General features: G+C 53.5%; 2 protein-coding genes and 1 pseudogene across 2 annotated transcripts in view; 1 reads left to right on the top strand and 2 right to left on the bottom strand.

Annotated features, from left to right (window-relative positions):
* Positions 1–12,231, bottom strand: part of LOC148814910 (B-cell receptor CD22-like) — a 65,213-nt gene that overhangs the window by 46,742 nt on the left and 6,240 nt on the right. The gene's annotated exons all lie outside the window — the stretch shown is intronic.
* LOC148814912 (uncharacterized) lies at positions 691–4,719 on the top strand. The gene is made up of 2 exons (XM_088905778.1): positions 691–889; positions 3,695–4,719. The coding sequence occupies exons 1-2, from the start codon at positions 691–693 to the stop codon at positions 4,717–4,719; spliced, it is 1,224 nt and encodes a 407-aa protein (XP_088761904.1).
* On the bottom strand, positions 5,234–7,266 carry LOC148814911 (uncharacterized; annotated as a pseudogene).

Genomic DNA, 12,231 nt, shown 5'->3' with positions numbered 1-12,231 from the left:
CCGTGCTCTGAAAAAACAAGTCTTAAAAAGCCAGTATTTCATTAGGACTATGCAGCACTTTTAAAACAATCTCCATGCCAAAATGAGATCAGGCTAAATTTGAGGGGTTTACCAGCATGGTTACCAGTCTCATTTAAACTAATTCTTTAATTCAACTAATAATATTCTTAATTGGATTTCCCTCATTGCCATACACTTCTTAAACATTTTGGAATTCCTATAAGGATTCATACAAAATAAAACTTGTCGGAAACCATATAACAGTTTTTGTTGGTGTAATCAAGCACATTATTAACACTATTAATGGTTCAGTTAAGTAGTTGAGAGTATATATGGAAACAAACTGATATTCACTGATCTGTAACAAGCAGAACTGAAACACCTGCTTTTCACTAGTTTTCAGAAACAGTCCAGATTTGTCCAGTTGAAAGCTATATTGCAATGTAAAATGAATGTTATTGGCAAAATTATAGTAAGCTTTTCTGCAAAGGATGTAAATTATTCACCATATATTTAATACTGACTTTGTGTAAATTAAACAGACTAACTTCAAGAGGTAATTATAACATTGACACAAACCAGAGCACTCAGAGTGAACCCACACGAACAAGGGGAAGAGCATACAAGCTCCACGCAGACAGCACTCCAGGTCAGGAGCTGAACTCATGGCCGAAGCGCCGCGAGGCAGCAATGCTGACCGCTGTGCCACTGCGCTGTGTGGACAACAAACTGCCCGGTCGTGGGGTGAGCCCGTGTCACTGCGGTCCTGGAACCCGTACCCTCCCAGCGCGCGCTGGCGTGGCCGTGAGCGCGGGGCCCGTGAAGTCGAGCTGGAAAGGCGGGGGCGAAGCAGCTCACGAGCGGAGGGTGCGAGCGCTCTGCGTGAGCGGTCCGTGGGATTCTCTGGACAACGGCCCTCTGTCCTGCTGGTGGACGGTCCACTCTAAGTGGCTGCAGTGGGGATGATGGTGAACACTGCAGCTCCATTCCATACGGGTATCGACTGGTACAGCGCAGAGAAAGAGACGGTTAGACACAGCAGATGGGAGGAATGAATATTAGCTCCTGGTATTTCACTGAGAGGCGGAACCTCTTTCTAATTCTGACGGCTGGGCTGTACAGAATGTACGTATGCATGCTGTGTTTGAACATTGCGTTGGCGCAGTTTCTGTGCAGGGTTCAGCTCCACCGAGGGCATACATAAGGAAACCAGACATTACATGCTGGCCCACGGAACTGTCTGTGTGTGGGTCTGTAGGACAGTAAGCCAGCTCAGTTCGTGTCGGCAAATTTATGTGTCACACCTTTTTCTACGAAACAATATACACGCAAAATTCTGCTTTTCAAAAAAGTGTAACCTGGCAACCAAATTAAATACCCCCATAATAAATAACGCTGTTAGGAGACCCTGTTTCACCTTTGCTTACAGTGAGTTGTGAGCAGGAGGGGCAGCATCACAATTCACACGAACTCTCGCTCTGGGCTGTGACGAGACCAGTGGTTTCTCGTCTGCCCTGACATCATGGAGACCAGACAGTACTTCACAAAGTTCATGATTTTACACTTCGATTTTTTTAAAACTTTGCCTTACTGTTAATTTATTTTGTTACTGAGATTTAATAACTGGTCTGAGAAATTAGGACTGCAGTTCCCCTTTAAAATCCTATTTATTTTGTGCTAATATTAATTCCCATAAACAATTGAAACTGCCTAATCTTTAAAGAAACCATAAACCTAGAGAGTGTTCCTAGTAAGACGCACAGATAAAATGAATCGTACTTAAAACAGGCCCACTGTCTTGTAACGTGGTTGATTCAGTAAACCACCAGCGTTTAAATCTTAGTTGAAAACCTTAGCAACCACTCAAGAGCGGTTTCAAACAACCCCCTGCAAAACTCGTATCTTGCAGGCACACAAACGACCCTCGTCAAAGCCAGCGGTACCACTATTCCCTAAGGTCAGCAGCACAGCACACTTAGAAACTTCGCCACATCTACCCATCCAGACCGGAAACCACTGGTCTCCAGTTCCAGGTCTTCACCAAATTGACATCCAGCGTCCCATAGTTTCAAAATGGAGGCCTACAGAAAATTCGGTACAATCAGGTGGAGAAAAGATAATAGGAAGATTATTGTACAAGGATACTAAGGTAAGTAGTGTTTTTTTTTTCTTGAACGCGAGTGGAATTAGATTCAGTATTTCTAGGTTTCCTGCGATACACCGTCCTGTAACATAACTGATAAACGCAGCCCTGTCGCCGTTTTCAGCAATGAACATTTATATTTCTGTATGCATGTTTTTAAAGGTATCTAAAATTCAACGGGATATTGCACTACATGTTTTGTGTTCTTTGCTGAATGAGTTATTTTGTCCAAACCTGAGCGCAATGTATTGTAGTTCAATTTGATTATCCTTTATCCGCGAATATGGTTTCACCTAGATGTACGCCTGTGTTAGAATAATCATTTCTGTTTGTTTTTAACTTGATTTTCAGAAAGTAATTGAGTGATACAACTGTAAAAGTTTGTTCTTTAGGCTAATGAAACACCGTCACGTTATTAAAATAAAACTCTCCGGTAAAATCTTGTCAAATGGTGATTGGCTCTCACGCCTCCGTTGCGCTGCTCTAGTGGCGAGATGGGAACTTGGACCCTGAATAGTGCCGGCAGAGACTGCTAATCCTAGTCTTGGAGAACAGGCGTGTCTGTGGGGTTTCCAGATGCATTTGAAGCAGCAGCAGCAGCAGCAGCAGCTCCTGAATATCTAGGAGATGCTGTTACTGATCCAGTTAAGCCCGTAAGGAGTTGATCCAGGTTGTTACTAGTTGAGATTGTTACTGTCAGACAGTAACTCTCCAGGAGCAGGATAAGGGACCTCTGTTTTAAACCTTGTTACTGCTGCTTTGTGAAACTTTTTTAAAACTATAAAAAAGTGCCAGTTTTGAATGCAGTAGCCATTAATTTGTTGTAGAAATTTGTTGTTATACTGTACTGTATAATAATGTATTCGAACATCATTAACAATATGAATTTAAGAATATAAATTAGTAGTAGTGGTACTACTGTTAGTGATTTACAGTCGTTAAAACTGAAATTTAATCTTGCCTTTGTTGTTTTACTGTACATAGTTATTTGCTTTAACCTACAGTATGATACTGAATGGTTTTAAAGCAAATAATGCATGTGTGTTTTATAATCAAAATCTAAAAATGTAAGTACAACTTTTCTAATCACAATTCACACAATTGCTAAATCAGTATAGTTATGTAATAAAAAACAATCAAGCATAGGAATAAGACAGTATTAGTGTTGTGTTGTATTGTGACAGTACATCATTTATGGTTGTGTTGGAATACGGTAACATCCTGTAACGCCCTCGCCTGGTGGTGAGGAGGAAGCGCCCCTAGGCGCTCGTAGTACCGCGGGGCATGCTGGGAGTGGTAGCCGGGGAGAGTATGAGGGTCAGCACGATGACCAGCGGCTGACCCTACCTGTGTAAATAATGTCCTAGTAATTCGAGTGCCCTGTGTAGTCCTGTAAAAGTGTAGTGTGTTGTTAGGTAATTACCACCCTAAATATGTGTACGTGTTCCGTCAGTCTCCTCATGTGTGTGTAGATCCTGTGTTTGGTTTTGGTGTGGTTGTCAAATAAAGTCAGTGTTTTGGCTGGTTAATCGCGTCTCCACTGTTCTTTAGTTCTGAAAAGAACCTGCAACGCTACATTGGTGTCAGAAGCGGGCAGAATGAGCAACTCGTGGCAGACATTACCCGACTCTGTTAAGCGCCGGCTGACGCTGACAGACGCAGAACCCATCGGCAGCACACATAGGGAGCCTGAGCAACTCCTGGGTGCGACAGGTGGCCACAGCCCTTACCAGGGCTACCCAGTAGTGGCCCCGCCAGTAGAATTGGGGCGGCTGCCCCGGAGAGAAGATGCCCTCCCTGCCGGAGCCGATCAGCGATTCCCACACCCATCGGCGCGGGTGCGACCAGGTCGCTACGATGGTGAAGCGCCTTGGGAAACCTATGAGGCACAGTTCCAGCTCGCGGCCCGGACGAATGGCTGGAGCCGGGCGGAGATGGCCGGCCACCTGGCGGCGGCGCTGGAAGGAGCGGCCTGCCAGGTGCTCCTGGACGTCCCGGAGGAAGACAGAGGCGACTACGCGGCGCTGGCGGCAGCCCTCCAGCTGCGCTTCGGTGTAGAGGAGGCGCCGGACTTGATGCGGGAGAGGCTGGCCCTGCGGCGGCGCCGACCAGGAGAGCGACTGGGCCCGGTCGCCGCGGATGTCATGTTCCTTGCCCGCCGAGGATACCCAACTTTCCCCCGGGAGGCGCAGCAGGAGATGGCTCTCCAGGCCTTTCTCAAGGCCCTCTCACCCGAGGAGCTGAGGCGCCACGTGCAGCTGACCGCGCCAACATCGCTGGAGCAGGCCTTGGCCCTTGCCACACGGGCTGAGGCGGTGTTCGGGGTGGCTGGGAGCGCCACCAGACGCAGTGCGCCCTGCCGGCTGACCGAGACGGCGACGGAGGAATCCAGCGAGGGGGAAGAGGAGCCAGCCCGGGCAGCGACCCCCGCGGAACAGCCCCGCACGCTGATTTGCGACCGCTGCGGGAAGAGAGGACACCGAGCCCGGCTCTGCCGGGCACCCGAGCCTCGTCCTCCCCGATCGGCGTCGGGAAACGGGAACGGGGCGGCTCAGCGCGGGGAAGGCCGCCCTTGAACACCTCAACCCCCGCTCCGGAGAGCGCTGTAAAAACCGGTGCCCCTCACGCCACCGTGGGGCGAGTCGGCTGTAGCCGAGGCCTGTACCTCCAATGCCGAATCGAGGACCAACCCTGCCTGGCCCTACTCGACACCGGTTCTTTGGTGACCCTACTCCGACCGGGCGTCCTCCCCGACACCGAGGGCACCAACCCCCCAGGATGGGAGGCCTCCAGCCTGCGGCTAAGGACCGTGACGGGACAGCTCGCTGCAGTCCGGGGGAAACAGGTGCTTGCCTTCCGTCTGGGTGCAGCGACGGTGCGCCACCCCTGCTACCTCGCACCCATCCAGGAGGACTGCATTCTGGGGCTGGACCTGCTGCAGCGAGTGGGGGCCAGTTTGGACTTGGACCGGCAGGAGTTGGTGTGGCAGGGGGAGCGACTGCACCTGGTGGAGGGCAGGCCCGGCGAAGGCCGAGGGACGCGGGCTTGCCGGAGCCGGGGGAACAAGAGGCGGCGGCGGCGGCGGCGGCGTCAGTCGCCGGGGCAGACCAGGCCTGTGAGCCGGGGAGCGAGCGTGCCGGATCCTGCTCCCGAGTCAGCCGAGGGGCCAGACAAGGCGGCGGCGGCGGGGGCCGAGCGTTGCGTGGAAGCGAGGCGCGCCGTGGAGGACCTCTTCCAGCGGAGCTGCGAAGGCCTCGATCAGGACCAGCGGCAGCGGCTCCAGGAGCTACTCGCCCAGAACGAGGACCTCTTTGCGGCGAGAGATGAGGACTGCACCCGCACTGCCCTGGTCCAACACGAGATCAACACCGGCGACGCTCGGCCCATCCGCATCCCACCGGGACGCATGATTCATGCCAAGCGGACCGCCGCCGAGGAAAAGATCCGGGAGATGGCCGCAGCGGGGGTGATTGAGCCCTCCGCGAGCCCGTGGTCGGCGCCAGCCGTACTGGTCAAAAAAAAAGACGGCTCGTGGAGGTTCTGCGTCAACTATCGCAAGCTGAACGAGGTCACCCGGAAAGATTCCTACCCCCTGCCGAGGATAGATGACGCCCTGGACTACATCACCGGGTCGACCTGGTTCAGCTCCCTGGACCTCCGCTGCGGCTACTGGCAGGTACCGCTTGCTCCCGATGCTCGCCCGAAGACGGCCTTTTCCATCGGCCAGGGCCTCTGGCAGTTTACTGTCATGCCTTTTGGCCTGTGCAATGCCCCGGCGACGTTCGAGAGGCTGATGGAGAGGGTGCTGGCATCGGTCCCGCGGAACCAGTGTGTGTTGTATCTGGACGATCTGCTGGTCCATGCCCGGAGTTTCGATCAGGCCTTGACGAACCTCCAGGCGGTGCTGGCCTGCATCCGCCGTGCTGGCCTGAGGCTCAACCCCCGCAAGTGCGAGCTCCTGCGGCGGGAGGTGACCTTCCTGGGACATGTTGTTGGACCGCGAGGGGTGGCTACGGACCCAGGTAAGGTCGCCGCAGTGAGGGGCTGGCCGACTCCACGCACCGTCGCGGAGCTGCGCAGCTTTCTGGGGTTGGCCTCATACTACCGGAGGTTCGTCCGGGATTTTGCCAGCATCGCTGCCCCGCTGCACCGCCTCACCGACAAGGGCCGCCGTTTTGACTGGGACTCGGGCTGTGAGACTGCCTTCGGCCGGTTGCGTGAAGCTCTGGTGGGGGCCCCCGTGCTGGCCTACCCCGACCCGCGGTTGCCGTATGTTCTCGATACCGACGCGAGTGACTCGGGGGTGGGCGCGGTGTTGGCGCAGGAGGGGCCGGATGGGGAGCGCGTAGTGGCCTACTATAGTCGGGCTTTGACTAGGCCCGAGCGGAACTACTGCGTGACCCGTCGCGAGCTGCTAGCGGTGATGGCGGCGGTCCACCACTTCAGGCCGTACCTGTTCGGGACCCGGTTCCGGCTGAGGACCGACCATGCGTCCCTCACCTGGCTGCTCCACTTTAAGGAGCCGGAGGGGCAGATGGCGCGATGGATAGAGATCCTGCAGGAGTACGACTTCACTGTCGTGCACCGTGCGGGGTCTCGCCATCTCAATGCCGACGCTCTCTCGCGGCGCCCCTGCGAGGCCGCGGACTGCCACCACTGCGCCCGGCGGGAGCAGCGTGAGGGGGCTGTCCGCCCCGTGGCGGGGGTGAGCACCGCGGCCACGGCCCGGGAGGGGCCGCTGGGGGTGGGCCTGCCAGACCTGGCGCAGCGTCAGGCAGCTGATCCTGACGTGGGGCCGGTGCTCCGCTGGAGGGCAGCAGGAGTGCGGCCTACGCGAGAGGAGCTCGCCCCGCACCCAAAGTCCGTCAAGGCCCTCTGCGCCCTGTGGGAGGCCTTGGAGGTAAAGGACGGGGTGCTGCGCCGGGGGTGGCGGGTACCCTCCAGTGGCGAGGTACGGTGGCAGCTGGTGGTGCCTCGGTCGCTCCGCGGGGCGGTGCTCCGAGCGGTGCACGGCCAGCCGGGCGTGGGGCACTTCGGCGGTAAAAAAACCCTGCAGCGTCTCCGAAGCCATTTTTATTGGGGTCTTTGCCACCGGGACGTGGAGCGGTACTGCCGAACGTGTGCGGTGTGCGTGGCACAGAAGGGCCCCCCCGAGCGCTCCCGGGCCCCCCTCCAACAACACCAGGTGGGGGCTCCTATGGAGCGGGTGGGAGTGGACGTTTTGGGCCCGTTTCCGCGCACTGAGGCCGGGAACCGCTACGTCTTGGTGGCCATGGATTATTTTACGAAGTGGCCGGAGGCCTACGCCCTCCCGGACCAGAGTGCCCCCACGGTGGCCGATGCACTGCTGGAGGGGATGTTTGTCAGGCTGGGGGTGCCGGAGGAGTTACACAGTGACCAGGGGCGTAACTTCGAGTCCCAGGTCTTCGCCAGAGTGTGCCAGCGCCTGGGGATCACTAAGACGCGGACCACACCGCTGCATCCCCAGAGCGACGGGTTGGTGGAGCGGTTTAATCGGACGCTCGCCACCCAGCTGGCCACCCTGGTGTCCCGGCACCAACGGGACTGGGACCGCCACCTCCCCCTTGCGCTCTGGGCGTACAGGACCGCGGTCCAGGAATCCACCGGGTGCACCCCGGCCTCGCTCATGCTGGGCCGGGAAATGCGAACACCGGTGGACCTGGTCTTCGGCCCGCCGCCCGGAGACGGGTCGGCACCGCCGGCTGGACCGGACTACGAGTGGGACCTGCGGCAGCGGATGCAGCGGGTGCACAGCTTTGCACGGACCCACCTGACACAGGCGGGGGTCCGGCAGAAGCGGTACTACGACCTGCGCTGCAGGGGGCCTGCCTTCCAGCCCGGGGACTCGGTTTGGGTGTACAACCCGCGGCGCCGCAAAGGCCTCAGCCCTAAGCTGGCGCCGTCGTGGGAGGGGCCCGCTGAGGTACTCGGGGTGGTGGGCGAGGTCTGCTACCGTGTCCGGTTGCGAACACGGGGGAGAGTGGTGGTCCTGCACCGAGACCGCCTGGCCCCCTACCGGGCCCGGGAGGAGGAGCCGTGTGGGGAGGCTCTAGAGGAGCAGCCGGGGCTGGAGCCGGCCGATAGTGGGGCGTCCGTGGGTCGCCAGCCGTCACCGCGGCGCAGCGGCCGCTCACGCAGGGTTCCGCAGCAGTTGGCCGGATACGAGTACAGCCTGAGGGGGGTGTTCGACGTCGGCGAGACGCCAGACGCTTCAGGTGGGGGCAGTGTAACGCCCTCGCCTGGTGGTGAGGAGGAAGCGCCCCTAGGCGCTCGTAGTACCGCGGGGCATGCTGGGAGTGGTAGCCGGGGAGAGTATGAGGGTCAGCACGATGACCAGCGGCTGACCCTACCTGTGTAAATAATGTCCTAGTAATTCGAGTGCCCTGTGTAGTCCTGTAAAAGTGTAGTGTGTTGTTAGGTAATTACCACCCTAAATATGTGTACGTGTTCCGTCAGTCTCCTCATGTGTGTGTAGATCCTGTGTTTGGTTTTGGTGTGGTTGTCAAATAAAGTCAGTGTTTTGGCTGGTTAATCGCGTCTCCACTGTTCTTTAGTTCTGAAAAGAACCTGCAACGCTACAATCCTGTCTCAACGATGTAATCATTGTTCTTGATGAAATGTCGCTAAAACAGTACACATAAAGTATGATTAGCACAGGAAAGCACTGATGGGTTAAGAAACATTTAATATGGTAATGATTTGTGTGACAAGCCACATGTAGCTACAGTACTTGTAGGATTCACTGCACCACCTGGCACCTTTATGGAGTATTGCAGTCCTGAAATTGCCTGACTCCTCGTGCATTCTGGCTGGCTGCCTCTGTACTTTTACTGAAAATCTGCGCTGCAAAGTCCATGGTCCCCTAGAGGCAGGCGGTGGGAACTGCAGCCTGGACTCATCTAGACTTGATGCATTGACTACATGCATGATGGGAACTCCTGCAGTGGGTGACTGTCAGCTCTGTTGTTGTATTCATGCTTGATTGTTGTTCAGCTTTACCACTGTTCTGCAAGCTAATCAACTGTCAAATCTAATGGGAGTATTTCTGGTCTATGTGAAACCACCATAATGTGGCGCATTAGTGCCAGCAGAAAGACATTTCTAATGAAATAGAATCGTGGGTGAGTTTCACCCCTGCTTCATTACTCAGTACTGATATGTGCGTTTATAACCGCTTAAGTCGTTAATTCACTCAATGAAAACCAGAACACCGTGTTGGAGTGAAGCTCTTGCATATTTTATCTGACGACCCTGTTGCTGAGATTTTGTGTTTTCTGTTGGGATAGCCATTTGTTATAATGAAAGGGAGCTGAGAAAAAGTAAAACAAATTCTGGAGAGAGGCATGTGGTCTAAAAGCTTGTGAAAGAGGAAATCCCACAGAGGAGCTGAGCTCCCACATACTGTGGACTTGTGCAATACCGCTCTCTGTCAACTGCAGTGACTTAAATACTTGCAGACATGACAAACTGCAACAAAGAAAGGCCCATAGCATCGTATCAGGTTCATGGAGTAAAACAAGCATTCTCCCCAAACAAAGTGCATCACTACCACACTTCTGCATAGCATCTGCATCGCCTCGCAAGGTGTAACTGGCAACGCTGTATGCAGCTTTGTTGGAGTCTGAGTGGTGTTACATCACAGCCTAAGAAACTTGGCATCTATCCCAGTTCCTGTTTCATTAGCAGATCATTTTATAAAGAAGAAATCAAAAACTATTCTAATCTAGAAGTCCAGTCCCTTCAGGTAACTGGTGACATCTCAGACAGTTCTGTGCCTGGCCTTAGGTTCAAATACAATCCTCAACTTCTTTCCACAGGCCATGCTATAAAAAAAACAACAAAACTTGCAACTGAAAAACTAAAAGTTGCAAGAAAGACAAATTAGAGTTCTCTTACCTCAGGATATGCTGCCTTGCGTAACTGAGCTGTAGATGACCAAGTCACCAGCTGTCAGATCTCTCCCCTCAGGCCTTAGAATGACAAAAACGTACCAGGAGATCAAATCTGACACACTGGGGAGCCCTTTACAAAGGTTTTTGACCTATAGTGGACCATGGGTGTTTGGGACACCTAAGTGTCCAAGTTTATTTTCCAGAATCAGCAGTGAAGAACCAGAGAACACAAGTGGAAACAATATAAAACACGTGTTTAAAATCCAAAACAGGAGACACTGCTTTATGCAAATGTAGTGGGATTGTGGAACAACTATATTGAAGCTGATATCTCTCAACAGGCTGCTGTCACATAACACAGAAAGGCACACAGCCGCCAGTCGCACTGTCTGGTCTATGCCACTGTTAATTTGAGCCTTGGCTGTGTCCATAGCTGGGTGGGCACTGGTTACACCAAGAACTGGCAGAACGTGGTAGTGGTGAGCCCAGGGAGAGCTGGGAGTGGGCCAGGAAACTGTGAGTCTCTCGAGCCTTGTCATCTTATTTGCATTTCACCCCTTCTTGCAACACCCCTTCATACAGCTTGCAGTCGGACAGTCGGACAGTGGGGGGGGGAGACGATACTTACTCCTGAGCGGTCCCGGGTCTGAACTGGACGGTGGCGTAGCTGACCTCGCTCTGCTGTGCGGCCGTGCCCCGAGCCTGCTCTCTGCCTGTGACGGGCAGCCCCTCCATGTTGCTGTACACGTTTTCCTCCTCTGGCGTCTGGTGGCTGGGGGCTCTGCTGCGGCCCTGAGAGATTGAACAGCATGTTTGCACCTCGTCAGCAGCACCACTTGAGTGCAGGAAGTGCACTGCCGCTCTGTTAGTGCTCTGAACTGTGGCTGCTCATGGTAAGGTTTCAACAGTTTCCCAGAATCTGCAGTTTGGTTCTGTCCTGCCCACACAATCTGGAAATGCAAATTGTGTGTTGTACCATCTGCTTATTTCCCACTTTTCATTCCCTTTCCTTTATTAAGTGTTAAAAATGCCTCTAAAACCTGCTCAACCTAATTGCTTTCCCCTTTTGTGTTTTCTGTGCATCATCAGGAGCCCCTCCCCGGCTCTCATGCATGCTAGCAAGCCAGGGTGCTGGAGGCGAAAAGGAAGTGGTTCTGTTGGAAGTCATTTTTGTACATTGCACCATGGAAGCTTGGTTTCTCACTTCTGGGAGGTCCACACCCTGGAGCTCAGATGTGCTTGGAATGGGAATTCTGTCCTGTTGACTGTTGCGCTCTCAGTCCCAGACCTTTTGATCTCATTATTGATTTGATCCTTCTCTGTGTCTGTCTGTCCTGATGGCTTTGGTGTGATGATGGGTTTAAGGCAGGGGAGCCCAGCATCGGTCCTCAAGGGGCCGCTGTCCTGCAGGTCTTTTGGGTCTCTTCAAATCTCCAGCTTCTTAGGAGCAAGGAAAGGCTTCAGCTTGTTCAATTAAGCAACTAGTTTAATTGGTCAATTAAGGGCAGAAAAGTGGAAGAAAACCAGGAACAGTCTGGCCCTGCAGGACTGGAGCTGTACAATCCTGGTTTAAAGATCTGAGGACCATTTTTCAGGCAATTCTGTCCAGGCTTGTTTTGAAACCTCTACTGTCAGATGCTTGAGGAGCAGCGGTAGTGAAAAGGACATTAGTGACTTGTTACACACCTGTCGGCCGTCAGTCATCACTCCCTCCTCTGCTGGCAGCCTATTCTTCCTTCTGCAGGGAAAGCAAGGTCAGTAGGAAGCTCCAGTCTCCCATTCCCAGGTCCTTAACCAAAAACTATGCTTTCTGAATTCTTTAAAACCAGCTGACAATTAATTGACCTAATGATCTCATTAACCAGAGAACCCTAACTGCCTGTTCTCACAGATTGCCTGTGCAGTATGCTGGTATCCAGTTGGGTAGAGAAATGTGTAGCTGACACATGGCCAGCCAGATGATGCACAGTGGACTAGAAACTGGCCTTTGGTGACAATTCCTTGTTCACGTGTATGTAAGAGAAACCAAGTAAAAATAGGTATTGCACTGCAGTTTTATAGACCAACTGCTTCTGCAATGTTGCCAGATCATCATGAAAGTCAAAGAGAAGCAGTGGAATAAGGTTGAGCCACTCAAGATTACAGATTTACACATGGCACCAGCACTGCACAGTT

Source organism: Atractosteus spatula, chromosome 25, assembly GCF_055471065.1.
Source record: "Atractosteus spatula isolate fAtrSpa1 chromosome 25, fAtrSpa1.hap1, whole genome shotgun sequence".
Lineage (NCBI taxonomy): Eukaryota > Metazoa > Chordata > Actinopteri > Semionotiformes > Lepisosteidae > Atractosteus > Atractosteus spatula.
Note: the sequence above shows the minus strand (reverse complement) of the source record. Positions and strands in the feature narration are given on the sequence as shown.